A 25,109-nucleotide genomic window follows, 5' to 3' on the forward strand; every position below is an offset into this window, starting at 1 on the left:
TGCCCAAAACTGGAAACAAATACTGTTTTAAACAAAAATGTTGTAAATTGGGGTCATACGACCATGTGGCTCTGCCAACACCCATAAAAGTGGACCAGTTGCCAAGTGCCCAAGATGTGGTCATGTCGTCATGTAAGGCAGGCATTTGTCAGAACTTCAGAACTGCGTTGTGAATACCTTGCGGGGGGGGGAGGGGGAGGCGTCCATCATAACTTTGAATTAGTTAACTTGCCAAGCCAAGTTTGTTGCCTTGTTTGTTGTGCATTGTTTTGTTTTCTTTATATTTAATATTAGTCCCATTTTTGTCAACATGCTCTCTAACTTTCATTACTAGAGTTTGCAAACTCTTTGCCTTGTCTGCAATCAGAGTAATGTCCAGACAATAGTTCAGACAATAGTGCCTAAAAGAAAGACTTTTATATTGGATCTATTACATTCCATGTTCCCATATTCCTACTATATGTAAAGCAAGCAAGCAAGCAGAATTCTATAGCTATAATACGGGTTCCATCTGTTTTCCATTTTCTATGCTATATAATAAATTCTCCATTTAACTTGTAACAAAGAAAATAATAGCCTGAATTAAGTACTCAACAATTAGCATCTTTATTAGAGCTATAAAGTGTTATATCTCTCCTTCCCTCCTCTTATCTCAGGTGATACGCATTGCCCATTTGCAGATCTTCCTTTTGCTATTTACTATACACCAGTGATGGCTAACCTTTTTCTAAAGGCATGCCAAAATTGTGCGTGTGCGAACTATCGCGCATGCCCCATCTACCTGCGCATGCATGGGTGACCCCTCCACACATGTGTGTATGGCCCCACACACCGGGGGGGGGGAGTTTTCACCCTCTCCTGGCTTTGGAGGCTTTCCTGAAGCTTGGGGAGGGTGAAAACAGCCTCCCTCAGCCCTCTGGAAAGCCAAAAATCAGCTGGCCTGCACAAACATGCAATGGCAAATATGGCTCCGCGTGTTTTTCCTTCCTAACATCAATGGAGACGTTTTTTTGCAGAAAATATGTTAAGAGCTGTAAGTAATGATTTAACTAGGTTGGGCTTTTTTGGTTGTTTTAATTTACATCATGTATGTTTAATGGGGGGAGGGGCTTTGAGAGATAAAAGTGGCCAATGTGAAGGATGCATCTTGCCCTCCGGATGTGTCTCCTCTGCAGATCTCTGGAGAGGAGAAAGGGGTGGTGAGGGAGCTGTGTAAGAGAAGGTTGCCCCAACCAGCCAGCATCCTTATCACACACAATTGGAAATAGGAATCCCCCTTCAAGAAGGGCCAACCTCCCTCGGGCAGGACCAGGGAGAGCTGATCCCCTGCCTCCTCCTCTTGCTCTCCAGAGACCTCTCAAGGCAGAAATTGGACTGCTTCCTGAAAACTTTCTCCTCCCTGCTTTCGCATGCAGGAGCAGCATCCTCCGCCTCCTGCTTTGTTGGGAGGGGCCACCAGACAGGGAAACGCCAACCATGTCTGGGATTGGGAATAGAACATCTCCTTTGGCATGCTGCACATACAGGCACATACACATCTACACCCACACCCACACCCACACATCCAGATCTGAGCTTACAAACTGCCAATTATACTTAGGCTTGGGGAGAAGGTCCTCTCCCTCCTCTGTGGATAAAAGTCCCCAAACCCGGAGTGCAGTGTGTGTGTGTCTGTGTGTGTGTGTGTGTGTGTGTGTGCGTGCGTGTATTTGCAAGCATGCACATACACACACACACACACACACGGAGGGGCACACCCTTGGCTGCCAGCAGTTTGGAGAAGTGAGGAGCTTGTGGGGCAGTGAATTGTCCCCACATCAAGTCAGCCACTGCAACTTGTTCCATCCCAAATCAGCCACACCCAGTGAGTGGCATCGAGCCAGCCACAAACCACACAGCCATGCCTGGCAACCCCGTGACTGGCCCCTTTGAGGGCAACCATTATGCTTATGCGGCCCTCAATGAAATTTAGTTTGAGGTCCCTGGTTAAAGATTACAGTAAAGCATCCATTTGCCCCAATAAAGAGGAATAAAAACAATAATCGTTTTTTCTCCATCTCCTGTGAAAAGGTCAGAAAGGGCTTCCATTTATAGTGAATTTCTTCAGTGACTTTTCTCACGAGAAAAATTGGCCACCGTCACCACTTCTGTCATCTTTATTAACCATTCCTCTATTGTGAATACACAGCAGAAAGAGGAAGCTTGAGAGTTCACAAGGTTAGTGCTATATAGGATACCATATAGCTTTGGATACCATGGCGCCAAGGAGGGGAAGGGAAACCCATATGGAGAACCAATTGAATCGTTAGTTGAAATGCTGCTTTGACCATGAGGATCGACTGAGTGATTTTGGCTGGTCCTATTAACAGTTCTCACATGTTGCACAATCCCTTGTGTTAGGGGGCTTGTATAAGGTGACCAGACATAACGCTTTTGGTGGGACACCCCCGCTTTTTGATGCATTTTCCCGCGTCCCGCCCGCTTTTTTAAAAGGCACGCTTTTTTTGGCGATTGCAGCTCCCGCCCATCAGCTTCTGGGCTGGCTCATCGTTCTGTTCTATGCTACCTACAAATTTAAGCCAGCCCAGCCTGCCGCTCACTGATTTTATTGGCTGGACTCCAGCCAATCAGTGAGCTGGCCAACCAGCTCACTGATTGGCTGGACTCCTTAGCTGAGGACGCATGTGCGAGTCTCCATTTTATTTTGTCTTTCTTGTTGGGGTTGCAGCTGCGCTTACTGGTGGTGAGTAAAATAAATCATGTTTTGTAAAAAAATTTACTCGGGAGTAAATTTTACTTACTCCCGAGTAAAAATTTTACTCGGGAGTAAAAAGTGGCTGCCGGTCACGCAGAGAACTTCCACGTGGTTCCATCCAGACTTGCCGCCCGTGCTGGCTGTGAACTCCGCAAAGCCAAAGGGGGAGAAGGCAGGGGGCTGTCTCCTCCTCCCAGCCCAGCAAACAGTCCTTTTTTCAGCTGTGCAGACAACTTCCACGTGGCTCTCGCAGCCCGGCAGAAGCATTTTTTCGGGGGAGGGCTCTGCCTTAAGCAAGAATTGCATTAAAGACCAGAGCAACAGGTATTTCCTTATTTGCCCGGAGACAAATAATTCCTAGGGATACTTGCCATGTTCTTTCATCACCATGACGATCTTATTTTTTTGAGCTAAATGTATTTTTCCAGTTTGAATTGGGCATAATCTTTTTTTATTGATCCACTGTCAGGAAGAGGGATTATAATTTAAAACAGATGATTTCAGTGGCATCTTTTTTATTAATTTAAATTTCTTTCCGTTCTCCATACCCATCTTCTTGTATCAAATAATAGCAGTGGATTCATTGGTATTAAGTGTATATGTTTGAAGCAGTGCAGGAAATCTTGAAAACTTATGAATTTCTCTCCCCTCTGTGGCATTAGGCCTTAGTATCTGATTTGCTATATAACTTAGCAGTAGTTATTAGCACTCTTGGTGAATGATTCCCTTTTCTCAAATTATCTTGAACAATAGTTTGCAGTGTTTTCATATCTTGCACCCAGCTTTTTAAATTTATTATTAAATAATTTGTATTCTATCAGGGGCTTTCAGCAGTTTACAGCAACAAAAATGCCAAATAAAATTATATTATTATAAAATCATTGTAACAATTCCACAAAAACAATAAAAAGAAAATCCAGTGATAAAACCATATTAAATCCCAATGGCTCTAGAAGACAGAATAATTTGTACAGCCTTCCTGAATGGACAGCAGGTTAGGGCTCCCTGCTCTGGAGGCGGTTTCCAAAGGATGGGCACCAGCTGAGACCTTCCTCCTGAGAAAGCCCTACCTTTGTCATGAATGGGATTACAGGGCCTCCCCAGAAGATATTTAAAGCTCTGGTAAGATAGCTTTGAGGGGGGTGGTCTTTAAATATTTGGACTTTAAGCTGATTTTGGAACATCTGTAAATTTGAAAGCACAAAAAATGCTATTGGCTTGTTTCCAGATGAGTCATTTACTGTAAGGAGTATAGGCTCAATGTATTTTAAAATAATATTTTATTTATTGTGCATATGATTTATTAAAATAGTGGTATTCTGTGTTGATTCTTTTTTTAAATTGTCTTAGACTATTTAAAAAAAGATTCTATCCAAAATAAATTGAAACAAGCCATTTTTAAAATTTCTATGCACAATACTTTGAAATGGACTCAGGAGTCATGATTGACACTGAGTGAATTTGCACTTTTAATAATCAGGAAGATACAATGGCATTGAAAAAAGTGACTGATGACCATTTTTCACACTTAGCGACCATTTTCACACTTAGCGACCGTTGTGGCATCCTCATGGTTACGCGATCAAAATGTTGATGTTTGGCAACGGATTCGTATTTCTGATGATAGTTTGAAATGGTGACAGTATAAATTATTGCTGGTGTAATACTTAACAATGGTTTTTAAGGATTTCTTTTATTTATAGAATACCTTTTTTATTATTTTGGGGGGATTTTTACTTTTAAATTGTTTATAAAATGTATTTACTACAAGAAATGTTCCTTTTTGCAAATGTGATCTTTGCAAATCTTTGTGATGCAATATGTTCAGACCAGGTTTATGTGTCTCAAAGTGGCTGCTATTCTATGGGCAGGCCAGGTTGGTGCAAGGCAGCTTTGCCAGATTTGGTGTGTTTCACCCTCATTGAATTTTATATCGTATAAAGAATGGAAGGAGGAAGGAAGAGAAAAAAGGAGGAAGGGAGTGAGTGAGGAAAGAAGAGGATGGAAGGAGGGAGGAAGGAAGGAAGAGAGGGAAAGAGCAGAAGACAGATAAGGTGAAGGTAGATAAGCAAGAGGAATGAAGGAAGAAGTGAGGAGTCTCGAGGAGGGGGAAAACATTTAGTGACCAAAGTTACAATGGCATTGAAAAAAGTGACTGATGACCATTTTTCACACTTAGCAACCGTTGAGACCATTTTTCACACTTAGCGACTGTTGAGACCATTTTTCACACTTAGCGACCGTTGCAGCATCCTCATGGTCACGTGATCAAAATTTTGTTTGGCAACAGATTCGTATTTATGCTGGTTTCAGTGTCCTGGGGTGACCTTTTGACAAAAAAATTTTTTTTTAATCAAGCCCCCCCCTGCCCCCCCGTCAAGGGTGTCCCTCTTTTCCAATCTGAAAATCTGGTCACCTTAGGCTTGTACAAAGGCTCAATCTCCAATTAAATGCCCCTGAAACCTCCTCCCTCTAATGAGGTTATGCTTCTTCTTGGACAGTGGGTCTCAACCTTCCTAATGCTGCGACCCTTTAATACAGTTCCTCATGTTGTGGTGACCCCCAACCATAACATTATTTTATGTTTTCCGTATTTTTTCAAAAATATGTGTTTTCCGAAGGTCTTAGGTGACTTCTGTGAAAGGGCTGTTCGACCCTCAAAGGGGTTCTGACCCACAGGTTGAGAACTGTTGTTCTTGGAGAAGTAGCAGCAGCAGCAGCAGAAGAGGAAGGAGAGTAGGGGAAGCCTTGATCCAGATTAATGCAACCTAAGGTTATCAAGGTTAGAAGGATCATATACAACCATGTTAGGAAAGTGCAAAAAAAGCAATAATGGTATAAAGAAGAAAAAGGAAGACTTATAAGAAAGGCAATTAAAAATGTTTTTTTGCAGGTAGCATACATTTCTAGGGACCAATACTAAAAAATAAGGTTTAGAATTATAAGAAAAAAATAAGAAATATCTGCAGGTCCAGTCAGGCTAGCTGATAGTTTTAACCACAAGAACTCACATATACTCTCGAAATAAACTGCTTGTTTTGGTTTCTTATGCAGCTAAGTCACAGAAAAGCAGCAACAGTGGCTAAAGCAAAATTCACCTATGGCCATTAGAAAAGCCAGTTTTGGAAGAAGGCGGGGCTTAGCAGTGAGAAGACGGACTTTCAGGCACTTCCTGAATGACCATCTATACCGGAGTCTTTTTTGGAGGATTCTTTTGAATCTAAGCTGTCCCGAAGAGACAGTGATGTGGGAGGAACTCCATGGTCCCAGAGGTGTCCGCAAAATCTCTGGGAACCTAAGGAAAGCCTTCCTAATCCAGTGGCTTCCGGATCGGCTAAACAATGCCGACTGCAACTGCAAAGACCCAGAGAGAGAGAGCAGAATACGAGCAGGTCGTTTGATGTGAGTTTTAAATCCTTTTTTTTGTTGGAAAGAGAACACCCTAAATTTGGAAACTTAGTTTAAAATAAGGCTGAGAAGTGAGAAAAGCGGCGGAGATAAATGTTTGCCATTTGGAAGTTTATTTTTCTGTTCCTTTTTTCTAATTCCTAAGCCGGGCTGGACTTTCCTGTAATTTGAATCGGCTTTTTGCATTCCTTCTCTTTGTTGTCGACACCTTTAACTTTGAATTTATTGGGGCACTAAATCTTAAACTTAAAGTGCTTTGAAGATTGGGGTTTTTTTTTTTTTTGGTTTGCTTTTCTTCGTTGCCTTTTAGCCCTTTTGAGGTTTGTCTTTTTTTTTTTTTTAACAATTAGTAATTAACAAACGGAATGGACTAAAACAAGTTGTAAATTACAAACTACAAGCCAACACTGCCATCTTGTGGACTTGAACTTTGTTATTAAAATCCCCCCTGTAATGCACTTGATTTACGTGTTTACGCAGCTGGCAAACTGTGAGATAAAACAGCAAAGCTGACCGTGACCTTGAAGAGACTCTTATCTTAGGGGGGGGGGGGGAAAGAGTCCGGGAAAAATCATTTGTTTTAGCTTGTTGGCATCCTTTCATCTCCCAACACCATCCTCATATTACCGGCTGTGGAGATACCGACACCAAGTTTTTCTTTTTTGATCATCACCATCGACCTTTTGATATTTTATATATATATTTTTTTCTTCTCTGTTTTGATTTTATTTTATCTTTTTTTAACCTCTGGATCACCTCTTGACTATTTACATCTTTTCTGCTTCTTTCTTTTCTCACTTGTAACTGAAGCACCCCTTCTCCCCTTTTTGGAGGGGGGGTATCTTCCTTTTTTTTATTACTATTTCATACTCTCTTACTTATATATATATATTTTATTGCACTCTACTGCATTTCATCCTTGAAACAAAAAAAAAGCTTCCTCTTCTTTCCTTCCTTTTCTTTCCCTTCTCTCTTTTCCTTGCCTTTTTCCTTCCCCCCTTTTCTTATCTCCCCTCCCCCTCCTCTGTGTACTTTACGTACTTAATCCACTATACTTATAACCCTCTACCCTCTAATACTAATTGGCTATGAGTAGAAAAGCAGTTGCCTCTGGCTTTACATCAACCCTTGCCCCCTCACCTGCGGGAGGCCAGAGGACAACACAGATGACGTCTCATCAGGAAAAAGAGAAGGAAGCCAACTTTGAAACACTTATACAAATGATGCAGAAAATGCAAGCAGGAAACGATACCCTTGTAAAAAAAATGGAGGCAATGGAACAACAAAACCAAAGTATTGTACAAAAAGTTGATAATATGGAAGGAAAAGTAGAAAAGCCAGTTTAAAGGGCAATGGTAATTTAGGGAAATTGTGAACTTTGTGGTCCTCGTCAAAAGGGATTTGCGTTTGGGTTGAGGGAATAAAACGCTGTTGAAATCCATTTTGGGGGTATGTCTATTTTCCTAGCAACTGTCTTGCAAAACTGTAGTTTACAATAAAGTGCTTGCTGCTTCACTTAATGACTGTCCAATTTCTGACTGGAGTGGGTTTCCCACAGTGCCAATTTTTATTCTTGTAGTTCGGCATTTTCCAGCTAAACAGAAAAAAAATAACCACATTAGGGATTCCTCGCGCTTTCGCGGCCAGATGCTTTCCCCTTACGGCACAAACTGGGAGAGTCTGAAAAAGAGAAAATGGAAAGGAGAGAAAAGGGCCGATGCCGGAGGGAGGAGAGGAGACGGCGAGGCAGTGACGTGCGGTGAGGTTTATGCCTGGTGAGGCTCAGCTGGGCATCCTTTTGTGAAGCAGCTCAGCAGGGCAGCGGTCTTTCTTGCCACAAGGCCTGGCTCTTGTAAGGAAACCCCCGGCTAAGCGTTTTATGGCTGGCTGAAATGCACGGAAGTTTCCAGCCACCCACAGGGGGACTAGGAGGGAAGGGGTCGCTCCTCGGAAGTCTATCTAGCCAGCAGCCCCAGGAGACACCCCCCCCCAAGAGAAGAATTGGGGCTACCAAAGCTCCCACACCCACCCACCTTTGGGATGCAAGAGATGGCAAGGCTTGCAGCGAAGGGAATCTGGACCCTGGGAAGGTTGGGGAGGGGTGAAGAGCGAGCCTCCTCCTTCTCCCCCACTCCTCTCTCCTCTGAAGCACGCCCACCGAAATAACCCGCCCAACGTAAGCGTGCTCAACTGCAACAAGAAGACATGATTCGCTGCTCCCAGATCAGGAGGCGGGAGAATTAGTGCCTCTTTTGCATCTGAACTTTTTTGCTTTTTAACTCTTTCTTAACTTTTAGAAGGCAAAAAATTCCTTATGCAAAGGAGGCTCTGAGTTCTCTCGCCTCCTGCTTTGTTAACACTAAGCAGACACCAAGCCACTGTGACCTGGAATCTGGTAGCAACTATCTTGGCTTTAATTATTTTTTAAAAAAATATTTAAATTTCTTTCCTTTTCCTGAGGAGACAGGTGAGGCTCCACCTCCCTTGCCTCTAGTGAGTGCACGTCCCTGGGGCGAGGCGCCTCCTGTCTCTTGGCCCGGAAGGCATGGGCAGTTTTTACAAAAAGCTCCCCGTCTCCGCTTGGAATTGTTCCCACCCTGCGGAATAGGACCGAGCAGCAAATTCGCCAGGTGGAAGAGGCAGGGACGGGAAACGCCTATGATACTAACAGGGTGCTTTGGATGATAAGAAAGGGGGGACTTTTACTAATATTGCCTTCCCTAACCTGCTGTCCTCCAAATATACCAGCTCTACAACTCTTGAGCTCCCAAGTAGCTTGGTCTACGAGGCAGAGAGATTGAGGAAGAAGAGAACCATTGGCCACTGCACTTAAAAGGGATAGGCAGAGATAAAAAGGATAAGGAGAATGAGGAGATGGAAAAGGTTTAGGTTAGAGTTCAAAAGGTATGCAAAGCAAAGTCTTTGTGCTCAATGAGTAGAGAATTCCAGTGATGTTTCTGTGGTTTAGTAGATCTTCTAATATTCAGAGAGAAACATAAGGATTCCCATTTTTTTCTTTAGCTATCTCTATGGAAAGACATTGGTCCCAGAAGTAGAGCCCCCCCCCCGCAACCTACTGTACACATGATCTGGAACTCAGTGCCCCAATCAGTGACCCTCCCTGGAGAACAGAAGGAGCAGAGATGGGAGTTCCTCACTGCTGTAGCAGAGTCTGAAAAGGTTATGCAAAGGACCTTTTGTGAAGGGATGTCCCTGGTTGGACCGGGTTCCTTATATCTGTCTCACACCCAGGCATCGGCAGCGCTCTGGGAAGGCTGCTGTGTAGATGTGGACGGGCCTCTTCCCTTCAGCCAGGCCATATATGGCTGCCTGTATTACCTGTTGAGTGCCATTCCTCCTCTGGGCTCTGCTAACTTCCCTTTCTCTGGAATCAGCCCAGGAGGCCTTTCCAACAGCACATCCAGTGAAGACTACTGGGGCCATGTCTTCTGGGACCAGGTGAGCAAAGGGAACCGCCCCAGTTTGCTACTCCTGGATGAAGGGGAGATGAATTGGGGAAGATGCTGCCTGCCAAGGCAAAGACCGGGTCATCTACTGTCCTGCAGCTAGTGTTGGTTTTCTGTGATGCGCATGCAAAGACTAAAAGGTGTTGTGAATTTTGCCCAGTTCTTCTTCTCTCCATTACAGGTTGATGTAAGTACCATGCAATCAACTGTTAGTTCAGATATGTGACTCAACCTGGAAAGTGAAGATAGAAAGTTAGACTTAGTTCGTCTCACCTGACATGCATGGGGTAGAATGTAGATGTGTGTTTAAACTAGGGATCTTTTTAATTTGAGGTGACATGGATTGAATCCGGCTGTTATCTATGTTCTGTCCTGAGGCACAGTCTCTGCTTCTCGAATAAAATATCTTTTCAAAATGGACAACAAGTTGGAAGGTCTTATTAGCAAATGACCTGACTCTGGATCTGTCTCTAATTTTCCCCTCCTCCCTCCCTCTCTATCCATTCCTTTGTAACTTAAGATTTGCTAACCTTGCGGTTGTTTCATCTGACATGTGAAATACCATGTTTTTATTGTTGCTCTGGCACTTCCTGATTTAAACACTATCCCCTAAATCAGAGTTCCCCAAACTTTCTGGGTTGGCGGCCCAGAGGGAAAGGGAAGGGCAGGCGCCTTTATGTGTGCATGCATTCGTGGGAGCAGCACTTTCTTCCACAGTCCCCTGAGGAGGATTTGATATTAACTTTCCACCAGCCTCCTGCCCCAGAGAAGAATGTTCATCATGTGGTTCTCTATTTTTTAAACTGAAGCGACATAATTCCTAGAGCCCAGATTTTGTTCTGAGGGAGGGAATGAAGAAGTTTGTCTCCCAGAAGACTCATGCTCATCTGAAGCTGGGAGCCCTTATGGGAAAGGAATAACTGCTGGCTTTACTCTAATTTGCAGATCTTTTACATTTGATGGCCATATTTATATATGTTGTCCTTTTTTGTTGTTAAATGTAGGATACCTGGATATACCCAAACATCCTGCTTTTCTATCCAGAAGCGGCTTGTGCTATCTTAAAATACAGGATCCAAACACTAGAGGGAGCTCTACACAACGCATGGGAACAAGGATACAAGGTAGAAGCCACTTACAAAGACAAGAGGAAAAGTCCCTTCTCTTTCCACAGCAGGCGTGGAACCAGTTTCCTTCACTATTTCCTTTAGTCGTGGCTGGGATCCACATAGAGGTTCCCCTTGTTTTGAATGGTTTTTAATTTTAGCATTTCGGCAGCTTTTCAAGAAACAAAAGTAAAATCCTGGCGCAGCAGCAGAAACTCCTTTGAAACAAGAGTGGCTCTAAACAGTTTCGAAAGCCTTGATGATATTCAAAAGCAGCTTTTGCAATCTGAAGTGGGGGAGACTGGAAGTAGAAGGACAAGAAGTGGTGTCTCCATTGAGGAGATTTTGACTCTTTCTCAGAAGTTAGATGGCTTCTTTTCCAGATTCAGACCTTGCTCTGAAGAGAAGACAGGGATCTCTTCTCTGTTCCCCAGAAAGCATAAATGGTTAGAACAGGCAAAGGGCTCCAAATTTCAACAGGCTAATTTGAAAATAATTTCTGAAGTAGCACAATAGAAAATTCAGGGTGAGTTTTTAGCTTTGTCTAGAATTGATTAAATAAAGTAATTTAGACCAACCACCAGTAATACCACATGAATATATAAATCATTTGAAATTAAGCTAGATTAATCGTTGGAGCCCTGGTGGCACAGTGGTTACTAAGCAGTATTTCAGGCTAATTCTACCGACTGCCAGCAATTCGATTCCTACTGGCTCAAAGTTGATTCTGCCTTCCATCCTTCTGAGGTTGGTAAACTGAGGGCCCAGATTGTTGGGGGCTGATTCTGTGAACTTTAAGTTAACTTTAAATTAAGGCAATACGCTTAAACAACAATGTAGTAACAATTTCTAAGGTCATAATCCTGAAGAGCAGACTTCCTTCAGAAGTTGGCTGCTAAAACTCCAGTGATGCTGAATCCATGGATTCAGAGGGCACAAGCATGTAAGCATTTCTCAAATTTGCAACTTGTTGCTGAGGGTTTAAAATCAGTTAATTTAAGTCTCAGTAAATTTTATGGTGAGCTATAGGGATGGGGGGAGGGGTTTATGCCTTTGAAACAGTCTTGATTCCTGATGACTGGACTAATCCCTGCAGTTTTCTTGGCAAGACTTTGGAAGTGGCTTCCTATTGCCTTCTTCCTAGAACAGAGAATAGATGACTGGCCCAAGATCACCCAACTAGATTGTTTCCTAAGGGGGTGATAGAACTCAGAATGTCCTGGTTTCTAGCCTGATGCCTTAATCGTTGCACCAAACTGGCAACTTCTAACCTGCAGCATCAAAAGAAAACTTCTTCACTTGCTTATTGGATCCAAGCAGTGGCCTTCATGTGGCAACTTCCTGGTGTTCTCTTCTTTCCTATGAACATGTGGCTGGATACTGAAGGTGCTGAATTCAACCCCTCTCCCATGAGTTTCACCCCATTTGACCCAAGTGGAGAGTTTTGTGGGGATCCACCATTGAACAACCGCAAGAACTATTCTTTGGCAACTGAACAAGGCCCAGAATGACATTGAAAAGTTGCCTTCTCTCATTGAGGATGGAAACTGGATTGAGCAAACAAGGCCACTGGCTGTTCTCTAGCAGGCTCTTCTGTCATGCAGGGAAAACCTGCCCATTCCTGAACAAGCGTGCTCTGGATTTGAACATCTCCAAAGAAAGGAAAAAAATTACTATTTAATATGCCTTATGACTTGTCGAGATACTTGATTTTATTTCATGTTGGTTTCCATTGTGGCAGGGTGCAAAGTTTCCCTGGGAGAGTGCGGCAACGGGCCAAGAGGTCTGCCCTTTATGGAGACGAGGAGATCCACATCAATGGAGATGTGATGCTGGCATTCGAGCAGTATTTCTGCCTCACTCAGGTAGCTGTGGCTGGGCTTGGAGAAGCCACTGTTGCCTCCCGTCCTGCTCCTGCTTTTGCCACTAAACCTGGCTAGCCTGTCTGAGTCAGATGGGGCCCTGCAGGGTCAATGGAATCTCTCCTGATGCGCTTCTAGGACTTGAAGCTCTTTCAGCAGGAAGGTGGCTGGGATGTAGTCCAGGCTATCGCTCAATACTGGTGCAGCCGAGTTGTGTGGAACTCTGAGGAAGAAAACTATCACATTGTGGGTAAGTGTGTAAGGGGGCTCCTGAGCAGGGATAGGAGTCAGTTCAGTGCATCTCCTCCAGCAGCTACAGCTGATGAGGCAGAGCCTGTAATGATAGGTGGGAATGACCTTGGGAGGCAGGAGGGAGAGCAATAAAGGTTTTTCTTAAATGCCCAAATGAATTGCAACCAATATGCACCCTTGAACCTTCATCCATCAATGCTTATTGCAAGAGCTATTCTGGGAGAGAGAAAAAAGATTGGACAGCTTATAGGTGTCCATTCCTAACCATGAGGACGTCACAGTGAGGCCTATGGAAGGGCTGCTGAGTTCTAAAACTGTCTGCCTCCTTTCAGGTGTTTTGCCCCCAGATGAATATCATTGCACTGTAGATAATTCTGTCTATACAAATGCAGTTGCCCAGAGGAGGTAAGAGATGTCCAGAATTGCTGATCCTGCTTCTCTGCCCTTCTCCTCCCAGAATTTTTTCTCTGTCCTTCTCTCCTTCCAGAATTTCTATTCTTTCTTTGGCTTTTTTTCTACTTTGGGCTTTTTTATGGTTAACACTTAATTCACCTTCTCAATGCATTTATTATCTGTTACAAATTTAAATACAAGTTCATTTAGTGACCTTTCAAAGTTACAACATCACTGGAAAAATAATGACATTTTTCACACAAATGTTGCTGCATTCCCATGGTCACATGATCAAAAATCAGATGTTTGGCAATTGTTTCATATTTGTGACTATTGCAGGGTCCCAGATCCCATTTTGCAACCTTCTGACAAGCCAAGTCAATGGGGAAGCCAGGTTCACTTAACAACCGTGTTACTAATTTAACAACTGTGGTGAGTCACTTAACAGCAGTGGCAATAAAGGTTGTAAAATGGGGCAAAACTCACTTGAAAATGTTTCACTTAGCAACAGAAATGTTGGGCTCAATTGTGGTCGTAAGTCCAGGACTACCTGTAATTTAAAAGTTCATTGGCATACTTACTTTTCAAGAATATAAACAATAATTATGATAGGCTGAGCCTCATGTCATACTTTAGTCTGGCTGGCTGGGGAGTTTCATGTCTTCAGCCCAACTCTTGGGAAGATGCTTTGAATTTTCTGGTCCAAAGTCCAAACCAAATGCAGTATATTTGTCAACTCCCTCTTCCTTCCCACTTCCAGTTGACACAAAATTTATTTTTTGGTTTCCAGGAGGAGTTGACTTTCAAGTGCAGCGATGGTTTAAGACTAACCTTTCCTCCTTCTCTCCCTCCTCACCCCCATGTAAAGGCATTGCCCATGTAAAGAAAGGAAAGGAGGCCAATCAAAAAGAAATAGAGTAAGATTTTTTGTAACGATACTCTGTCTTATGAAATATATACTGTATAATGCTTCTTTGCAAATTGTAAGCTACTTTTCGCAAAAGTTTCCCTAATTGAGTTTAGTAGTACAAAATCAAGCATGAATTTCCAAGTACTTTATGGATTATTTGGGAATTTTTTTAGGTCTAGTTCATGTGTGTGACTGTCTACAAATGTGTTTCTCTAACTTTAGATTTTGTCATCACATCCCTAACAGTTAGTGCCAGAGAAAACGTCCCTTGTATGAGCCAGTTATGAAATCAGAGAATTCCAAATTTGGAATTCCAAATTTTAATATTTCACATTATACAAAAAAACCTCCATTAAACCATCCATGAATATTGGCTATCCAAGATCTCAGGTCCCATGTTCATTTAAAGACACTAAAGAAAAAAGATTAGAAATACACAGATAAGCTTGAAAATGTTGCTGCTGATTTTCTTGGTTTCATTAGAAGCCATCTCTTTGAAAGTAACAGCATTGTTCAGAAATCAATATTCTGTTCCCAAGTAATACTGGTAAAAGCAGAAAGGTGGAAATACAATAGCAAACCTTGAATAGATACTTTGTTGAGACTGTTAAGAACTTTAAAAACAAATCTGCCTGTTTTTACTCCAGGACTAGAGGAAGTCCCAAAAACTTCTTTAAGTGGCATATAACTGATTTGTCTTGTGCAACAAAATGTATGCCGTTGTACCTTTGGGATGCCATTTAATTTCACAGAAGTAAACATTAAGCAAGTATGACATCACAGTGATTAAAACATGTGTTGGGAGGAATAATTTAATACCTCTTTAATACCAAACCAGGAGCAACCTCAAAGAAAAAAAAGTGCCCCAAATATACTGATGTTGTCTTTTAAAATGCTAAATGTCAAATTACAATTTGTAATTCTCTGCTAGGTTAATTTAGCTAGATGTTTTTCCCTCCATACCATTTCAGCTTGAAATTTGCAATTGACTTGGGCTCCCAGTTGCATTTTGTTGTCCCTGAAGAGTGGAAGGAGATTATGAAGAAACATAAAGTGCCTTTGGATAAGAGCAGAGGTTACCATCCAGAATATGATGGATACTGTCCAGGTGAGGGATTCAGAAGAAGAAACCAAGGTGTTCATCCTAGCTTTAAAACCTGCAGATCAAATTGTTCACTTAATTGTGAGAATGAAAACCATCACTCAACCTGCATGCTAATGTGGAGAGCATTCAAGTTAACATTTTGCCCAACAGTTGGTAGTCAATATTGTTGCATTCTTGCTCAGGGATGTGCTTTCTCTGATGTGGGAATGGGGATGAGGAGGAGAATAATGCAAATTATGCTAAGAGATCTTCCTTTTCCTCTCACCAACAACAAAAGGCAAAATTGTTGTATTCTCACTTTCATTGATATTTGGTCATTTCTTTGCCAGAAGGAAATGGGAAGCTTTGTTTTCCCATCCCTTCCAATTATCTTCTGATTGCCTAAAACAGCTTGAAACCATAAGAATGGCATTGGTTGTGTCAAAGCAGCAGAGGCTTTGGACACTTACATGTAGCTTTTGATTATGAGTTGCCTTCCCCTTCAAGAGGTAATGTGTTGAAAAGAGATAACTCTCTCACATATTGGCTAAACTGGCAGGCCAGATACTAGAATATCTGCAGGTTGCTTCTTCAAATGAACATTTTAACAGGCACTTAGGACTTCATTGCTGTATGATTAATAAAAAAAACCTGAGCATCTTAAGTTATCATGACATCTTTGCTTACCATACATCAAGATTCTTTGATGTAAGTAGAGGCTTTCTTTCTGTATCCCCTTCGCCATCAAGGGGAATGTGGTATGAAAACGAGAGGTTCCATTTCATTAGCGATCACCATCCCACATCTTGGTCACCTCAGAGCTTTGCTTCATGCCTCTTCCCACAGGTGAGCTAGTGAAACAAGCGGATGTTGTCTTGCTTGGGTTTCCTCTCATGTACCCCATGGACCCAGAAGTCAGAAGGAAGGATCTAGAGATCTATGAGCCTGTGACTGATCCCCAGGGGCCTGCCATGACTTGGGTAAAAAGCTGGCCTTGAGGGAGGGAGCAAGTGGTTTCCATGCCCATCTGCAGTGCATCTGTTTGTGGATGGTAGAGTGCACCCTCAGTGTTACCAGTGTCTTTCTTCCTTCAGAGCATGTTTGCAATTGGCTGGTTGGAGCTGAAGGAAATCAAAAGAGCACAACAACAGATGAGCAAATGTTTCAGCAACACCACCGAGCCATTCAAGGTCAACCAACTAGACACATTTTATTCCTGTCTTTAAGTTCTTCTCTTGACAACAATCATCTATAGTACGTATGAATATATATTCTTCTTTTTCATACATCTGGGTGGAAAACTCTGATGGATCAGGAGCTGTAAATTTCTTGACCGGGATGGGTGGATTTCTGCAAGCCATCTTTTTTGGATATGCTGGGTTCAGGTATAAATTAAGAATGGTGAAAAAAATTGTCAGAGTTTTCTTCCTAGTCGAAATCATATGATCTCCCAGAACATCTTGTGTTGCAGAATGAATGGGGACGTAGTTTCCCTAACACTAGAGTTTCCTAAAATCTATTTCTTAGCTGTCTTATTGTGTATTTGACTTAAAATGTATCTTCGTGTGTTCAGAAAAAGTTGTATATGGGGTAAGTGTAACTGGGAATAATCCGTTATAAAAACATAACAATGATGTAGGTTAGAAAAGTCACATCTAAAAATAAATATAGTGTGAGTTTTGCAACTAAAAGTATTTTGTAAAGCAATACAAAATATTGATAGAATGATTTCATTTAGCACTTGCTGTGATTACTATCTATTCAAAAGTCCCTTTTGAATGAACACATAGACATATAAGTATAAATTAAAATTACAGTAATAACTTTTTAGACATCAAGTTGGGGGCGGAAGTAGGGGAAATAAGCTTTCCCCACTGCAGGAGTTGTGCATGGGCAGATGCTTCTGACTGCAGTCATCAAACTCCTTTTGTTTCTGCTAATCTGAAATACCATTAACTGAGCAGCCAGAATCCCTCAAGCAGGGATACTGAGATTAAGGCCATCTTGTCTTTTCCCACCAAGGGCTCTGATGATGTTACCTAGTTTGGTAATTAAACATATGCAAGAAAACAATCAAGCTCAGAGAGCACAAAGGATCTCACAATTCAACCCTGAGCTATAAATATCCTCCTCCATCAGTGCTTTGTTTTGTTTTGCTGATGTTGCTTCACAGAATAGTATGTGCATAGATGATGCAAAAATCAAGTTGCAAAATGCATCGGCCACTCTAGCCAGTAGAATTAACTTTGGCCTGGTAACTCTCTAGAGTTTCTGGAAATGTATTCTACTCTAAGCTCTGGCTTTTTGGCTTTGACATGCCTTTTTAAAACTACCAGTATTTAATTCAACTTGGACCTTAATAGTTTTCTTTGCCATCCCACCACTCCCATCAAGCTTTGGAAGAACTTATTCTTGGACTGTGCTTTAAAATCACTTGTTGGGGACAATAATGGTAATCTTTTTTTTTTAAATAGAATTTATTTTTATTTTCAAAACAAACACAACACATAAAATCTTCCTTCTTTACATACTGTAGAAAGTGTATCAGTTGGTTACAAAAGGCTTTCGTGCATCTCTTTCACAGTCATCAAGCATAATTTATATTCTCAAGTATTTTAACTCAGATATTTATGCATGTTACCCTTATACCTCCATTTTTATTTGACTATAATTATTTAAACGTCCTTCATCATAAAATATACCAAGATTTAATACATAACCACATACTAGCATTTCATTTAATATTTATAAAATCCTCCAATAACACTGAATCCTTATGTCCTATTTTAGCTAAACATCCATAATATTTAATAACAAACTTTTCTAATCCTCCTTTCCAAATCACTGTTTGCAATTTTCATCTAGTTTCCTTATATTGTACCCATACATATATATAAGTTGTCATCATTATCCTTCCTTTATTTGACTATATCCTGTATCATGACATTTTCCCTCTAATAATCAAAACCTAACTGTATCTAACTTAGTTCTTTTTTATTAACCTTTGTATATAATCCAAAAGGATTTCTAATCTTCCTTTCATAGGTACCATTCAATATTCATATTCAATTATTACTTATCATAACACTATACATTGTGTACATTATTATCATTATCAATTATTTATTTATCTATTATCACTAAATTTCATTAAGTTTAACTAGTTTTAAATTATATTCTTCCATCTATCAACCTGTATCTTTCCAGTAACAAAACAATCTCATATCTTCTGCCATTTGTGGTACCAATCCTCTAATCATCTTCTTGATCAGCTTTGTATGGACTTCTCTTAGCAACTCTTTGCTTATAAGATCTCTCATTTAATCTTTTTTATTATTTTTTTTTAATTTTTAATTTAAAACAAATACAACATCTTTCTTTACATGCTATAGAAAGTGTATCAGTTGGTTACAAATAGACTTTTGTGCATCTCTTCCACAGCCAACAAACATAATTCATGTTAACTCGAGCATTTTAACTCAAATATTCATATATATCCATCATCATATATCCATTTTCATTTGACAATAATAATAATAATAATAATAATAATAATAATAATAATAATAATATCATAATGTATGAATTATGGAAAGAACAATATCCAGATTCAAATGTTAGTGAACAACGACTAGCAGATCAAAGGCGATTTATTATCCGCAATAAAGTGTTTAGTGAAGTTGAACATGAGGAAATTCAGGCAAATTGCAAAAACCAAAAAACAATATCACAAGCGGAAATAACTGATATTCAAGACACAACTAAAGACATTATAGTAGAACTCCCAGAAGAAGCTCTTGGGGAGGAAATAACATCACCACCACTAGAACCAGTTATCACTGAACCAACTGATGAACTAACTCAAAAACAAAAAGAATTGAAGGATAAGATCATGGAGCATTTTCTGCTTAATGAGGAAAGGCAACGTTTACCATCACTAAAAACTATGCCTAAGAAAATTTTTGCCCCTATCATGAAAATGGTTAATGCAGTGTTTTCAACAATTGAACCGGGATCCATCTTGGAAACAAACGCAGCTGTAATAGTCACTAATGAACTAGGCATTAAAATTAAAGTACCTAGTCACACAACAGAAAAAGCATCAAAGCCAAAGTGGAAAATCCGTTTAGAACAAAAAATCAAAAAATTAAGGGCAGATGCTAGTAACTTAAAGAACATGCATGAGCAACGGCTTAAAAACAACAAAATCATAGATCGGCTAATCAGAAGATATAGATTGGATACAAGAAACATCAATGAAGCTGTAGAGATTGTAAAACAGCAGATAACAGCAACAGCTAGAAAAATTGAAAGATATGAGGCACGAATCATCCAATATAAACAAAATCAGCAATTTCGAACAGACCAACGGCGTTTTTATCAAAGACTTAATGTGCATGGTGACACCAAAAGTGAAAAACCAGAAAAGCAGGCCACAGTTGAATTCTGGAAAGAATTGTGGGAAAATGCAAAGGATTACAACAAGAAAGCAAAGTGGATACATGACTTTGAGAAAAGCATTGGCAACAAACAAATGCAAGTATTAGAAATAACAACTGAGATGGTCAAAAATCGAGTTAAAAAGGTAAAGAATTGGACATCACCTGGAAAAGACCAATTACATGGTTTCTGGCTCAAATATCTGACCAGTTTACATGCAATATTGGCCAGGCAACTGAATGAAATTTTACAAAAGGGCCAAATTGATGAATGGTTGACAACTGGAAAAACATACTTGATTCAGAAAGATGCAACTAAAGGAACAACACCTGAAAACTACAGACCAATAACATGCTTGCTAACAACCTTCAAATTATTCACAGGCATTATTGCAGATAACATGATGGATTATTTGGAAACAAACAACATCTTGCCAGTAGAGCAAAAAGGCAACAAAAGAAGGAGCAGGGGCACAAAAGATCAGCTTCTAATTGATAAAATGATATTAGAAAATTGTAAGAACAGAAAAACGAACTTGAATATGGTCTGGATTGATTACAAAAAGGCATTTGACTCACTGCCACATAGTTGGATCATAAAATGCTTAGAAACAACTGGCATTAGCAAAAAAATATTACATCCTTTACTGAAAAGGCGATGAAACAATGGAGAACTGAGTTGGCAGTAGGGAATGAGATCTACGGAATGGTTAATATCAAGCGAGGAATTTTCCAGGGTGATTCACTTTCACCTCTTCTCTTCATCATCACAATGATCCCACTATCAGTAATCTTTAAAAAAAAATGAAATTAAGCTACCAAACAGCCAAAGAAGCTGAAAAAATTTCGCATTTACTATATATGGATGATTTGAAACTCTATGGAAAGTCAGAAATAGAAGTCCAATCATTGACAAACACAGTCCGAGTATTCAGCACCGATATTTCAATGCAGTTTGGCATGGAAAAATGCGCCACTGTATCCATAAAAAGGGGCAAAATGACTGCATGTGAGGGAATTGAAATGCCCAATGGCCAATTAATTAAATGCAAAGAAAAGGAAGCCTACAAATACTTAGGCATTCTCCAGTTGGATAACATCAAGCATGGAGAAGTAAAAACTATTGTCAGGTGAGAGTACACCAACAGAGTTAGGAAAATTTTGAAATCTAAATTGAATGGTGGAAATACAATCAAGGCCATAAATACCTGGGCAATACCAGTTATAAGATACACAGCTGGTATAGTTAACTGGACATGAGCTGATTTGGACCTTTTGGACCGAAAAACCAGGAAACTAATGACAATGCACTACAGTTTACATCCACGTGGTGATACTGATAGACTTTATCTGCCCCGAAAATCAGGTGGCAGAGGATTATTACAAGTGAAGCAAATAGTTGAAGAAGAAAAACATGCACTGGCTGATTATTTAAAAGAAAGTCAAGAACATCTATTAATCGAAGTAAAGAACAAAAATCTACTGAACAGACGAAACAAGAATACAGAAAAGATGTGATAAAATCAAGAATGGAGAGTTGGCAGAACAAAGCACTGCATGGCCAATTTCTGGAAAAAATAAAAGATAAAGTGGACAGTGAACGAACTTGGTTATGGTTAACAACAGGTACATTAAAGAAAGAAACAGAGTCATAATCCTGGCTGCGGAAGAACAAGCTATCCGCACAAATGCCATTAAGGCCAAAATCGAAAAATCCTCTGATGATGCCAAATGCAGACCTTGCAAAGAAGCTGATGAAACTGTTGATCACATACTCAGCTGCTGTAAAAAAATCATGCAGACTGATTATAAATTGCGGCACAATTCAGTAGCACAAATGATCCATTGGAATTTGTGCAAAAATTATAATATTAAAACAGCAACAAACTGGTGGGAACATCAGCCTGAAAAAGTCACCGAAAATCAGATAGTCAAGATCTTGTGGATTTCCGTATACAAACCGACAAAATACTGGCGCATAATACACCAGACATCACACTCGTGGAGAAAAATAAGGTCACAATCATAGACATCGCAATACCATGTGATAGCAGGGTTGCCGAGAAGGAACATGAAAAAATAGCAAGATGCCAGGACTTAAAAATCGAAATTCAACGACTATGGCACAAACCAGCAGTGACAATTCCAGTGGTAATTGGCACACTTGGTGCTATTCCAAAAGCACTGGAATTACATTTAAAACAGTTAAAAATTGACAAAATCACCATCAGTCAAATGCAAAAAGCCGCACTGCTTGGATCTGCACGCATATTACAAAAATATGTTATGACGTCCTAGGCCCCTGGGTGGGGCGCGACTAGTAATCAATGCCAAATCCGGCAAAACAACTGGCCGCTGTGATACAATTGTATAATAATAATAATAATTTTTGTTTCTTAAACAATACATGCCCACACCAGTGGGAAAAGAAAAAAAAAACAAAAAAAAAAGAAGACAAAAAGAACAAAAGACAAGGCAGGGGAAAAAAACAAAAAACAAAAGAGAAACCAAAAAAAAAGAACACAGGTATATATTATTAAAAAAGTATATCAGCTGGTTACATGTTTTGGTGCATCTCTTCCATTAATTCATATTAATTCAAATATCTTAACTCAAATGTTTACCATATTGACATCATTATACCTCCATTTTTAGTTGACTACAGTTATTTAAATATCCTTCATCCTTAAATATGCCAAAGATTTAATCCATGACCACATGCTGACATTTCATTTACTTGTTTGTAAAATCCTCTATTAACATCAAATCCTCATATCCTGTATTAGCTGAACATCCATAATATTTAATACCAGAATCGAAAATTCTGCAACTGATGCTTCATAAAGTATAGATTCTTTAATGCTTCTCATTCCTTGTGCACTCTGTCTTTTGAAATAAATCTTCTGTATGGCTGCCCCCCTTTCAAGTGTTGCATCTCTTTCTCCCTCTGAAGTAAACCAGACGCCCGGCGTGTCAGCAAGTTGAGAAACTTCATTTCTGACATTCTTCATTTGTATTTCAGGAACATTCCAACACTCAATGTTCTCATTTTTTTCTTCATATTTTAATGTTAAATAGTCCAGCTTTTTTTCAAATCTTTCATATGTGTCAAACAACTTTTGAAATGCGGAGAAAATCATTTGAAACGAATCATTTGAAGCATGTATAGACGCCATGTTGTGACGCAGCTAGAAGCTTTAAAATATTTGCAAGTAAAAACACGCTGGGAGCTGTGCAATCTTATCTGATCTTAGACCAACACAGCCAAGCAATAAAAGTGTCAGATTGTAAGAAGCCAAATTGTAGTAAATTGGTTTACAGCCCACTTAAGGAGAGTCAGAGTGAATGTTGGAGTAATCTTTCCTTTTATCCACGTAAATAGCATTTAAAACATTTAAGAAATAAGATAACCACTGGCCATAAACCCATTAAAAAAAACCAATTCACCACTAGATTCTTCTGTTCTTTGGTTTCAATTAGCTTAAGTTTTAATGCGGACCGTATCTCTTTGAGTAATAAAATCAGCTTACCAGTTGAAACCACTCCCACCATTCTTAGGGGCAACCTGCAGTTTCGGTTAGCTTACAGCTAATCCAGAAGGAACTGGCAAAGGAGGTTATTCCAAGCCCCCCCCCCCGAGACTTGCGAACATCTCTGAGGTCACTGGATCTCCCCCAACCTTTCACTGTCTCTCCGGGACAGCTAGGGTCCAAAACGACACCTCCAATTTCCTTCGGAATAGGGGAATTTCAGGAATAGCCTGAAACTCTGTCTTCTCACTGCTAAGCCCCGCCTTCTTCCCGCCTTCTTCATCTTGAATGATGGCCTGAGTGAGGTATCTGTATCCTGTTTCAAGGCTGGTGATAATGTAAGGGATTCCCTATTCTAGCCACTGAGTTCTTTCTGCTCTTCCTAGGATCTCCAGAAGCTGCCTGAAATTTGACCCTGTTTATCCTGATGACATAAAGCAGCTGAACATTACTGGAATTTGCTACTTAGGAAGCAAGCTAAATCTCACCTTCACCAAAGAGAAAACCACCATCCAAATGACCAAGTCTTCTCCCAATTTACACTTATCTGTTCTGGAAGTTGTACTGGCTGGAACAGGAGAGCATCTATCCTTAAAAGAATGTGTTACATTGTTTGCTATAACATGAATACCCCACATTGTCACTTAAGAACATTTAAGAAATTTATATCACTAGCACTACTAAACTAGCCCTCAGGATGGCCTTTGGGGATTCGTATTTGTTAAAGCTGGAACTGAGCCAATCTAGATCCACAAGCAGCCAAAAACAAGAGCTCAGTCCCTATAGATGAAAAACAAAATCTATATAAGAGTATGTGACTTTCCCAGGACAGCTGAGGAATCTGATAAGTGAATGCCAAACATATCTATGGCACAATTTCTCTGATGATTTCCTCTCTTTTCATAAGGCACAGCTCTATCTTCTCTGGATTTTCCATGTGGGAATCCAGTCAAAGCAAACCTAGATAAACAATTATTGCTGGCAGCCCTTGAAAACTTTAGGTGTTGATGTAATTCCTTGAGTTCCAACTCTTGTTCCAGAGCTCCTAGGACAGTGATGGGCAACCTTTTTGGCGTGGTGTGTCAAAAATCGGCAAAAAATCAAGCATAACTCGCGTTGTGTGTCACTTCGACAAAAACATAATTTTGCGCAATTTATAGTTGCTGCTAATGGCGCTCACAGTTCCCGTTGGCACTGCGCTGTTCCCTGCTGTGGTGCGGTCGTAACCGACAGTCCCAGGAGTAGATTCTCTGTGCCGGCCTGACTGGAGAGAGGTGCGCACTGTTCCCGCGCTCCTCTCCTGCGGGTCCTCCCTCGCCGCGCTGATGACGTGTGTGCGCACAGCACACACGCCTTACCAGCAGCCCCTGCGCTCAAAAAGGGGTGGCGGCGATACAGTAAGTGAGTGTGGGTGGGGGAGATCACACGCCCTGCCCCCCCGTTCCTCCAGCACAGATTCTTTCATCCTCGGCGGCCGTGCAGGAGCCGAGGATGAATCGCATGAAATCCTGTGTGTGTCACCCCAAATGGCTACGCGTGTCAGCACTGACACGCATGTCATAGGTTCGCCATCACTGTCCTAGGAGAAAAAGTATAGCAAGAAGGCTACCTAGCTAAAGTCTACTAGGCCACTAGATGCTGATACCTAAAAATAATGTTAAGCAGTACCCATTGCTTTGTGTGGGGAAAAGTAGAGACGCTCTTCAGGATGGAATCTGTCTGACCTATCAGATCATGTCGGATGCCCCAATTGCTAACTGGAAAATTTGAAATTCGCGTTTCTAGAAGGGAGAGCAGTTTGGAGGACCTGGACTACAACAAGCTTTATTCCTGACTTTTGGGCATCAATGTGGCTGGTGGAAGTAGGAATTAATAATGGCTGGATATGCATAGATTCTCTTAA

General features: G+C 40.6%; 1 protein-coding gene across 1 annotated transcript; it reads left to right on the forward strand.

Annotated features, from left to right (window-relative positions):
• Positions 1 to 9,029: 9,029 nt before the first annotated feature.
• LOC148049545 (protein-glucosylgalactosylhydroxylysine glucosidase-like) lies at positions 9,030 to 24,245 on the forward strand. Its single transcript, XM_087703977.1, is given in 13 exon segments — positions 9,030 to 9,067; positions 9,185 to 9,221; positions 9,224 to 9,622; positions 10,635 to 10,754; positions 12,478 to 12,527; positions 12,529 to 12,601; positions 12,737 to 12,848; positions 13,183 to 13,255; positions 15,125 to 15,261; positions 16,084 to 16,217; positions 16,332 to 16,436; positions 16,525 to 16,622; positions 23,593 to 24,245. Coding segments are annotated over 13 exon segments (1,617 nt in total). The 3' UTR covers positions 23,834 to 24,245.
• The last annotated feature ends 864 nt before the right edge of the window (positions 24,246 to 25,109 follow it).

Source organism: Thamnophis sirtalis, unplaced genomic scaffold (genome assembly GCF_051295495.1).
Source record: "Thamnophis sirtalis isolate CommonGarterSnake01/CBP01778 unplaced genomic scaffold, rThaSir2_p1.2 scaffold_1, whole genome shotgun sequence".
In the NCBI taxonomy this organism is placed as follows: Eukaryota; Metazoa; Chordata; class Lepidosauria; order Squamata; family Natricidae; genus Thamnophis; species Thamnophis sirtalis.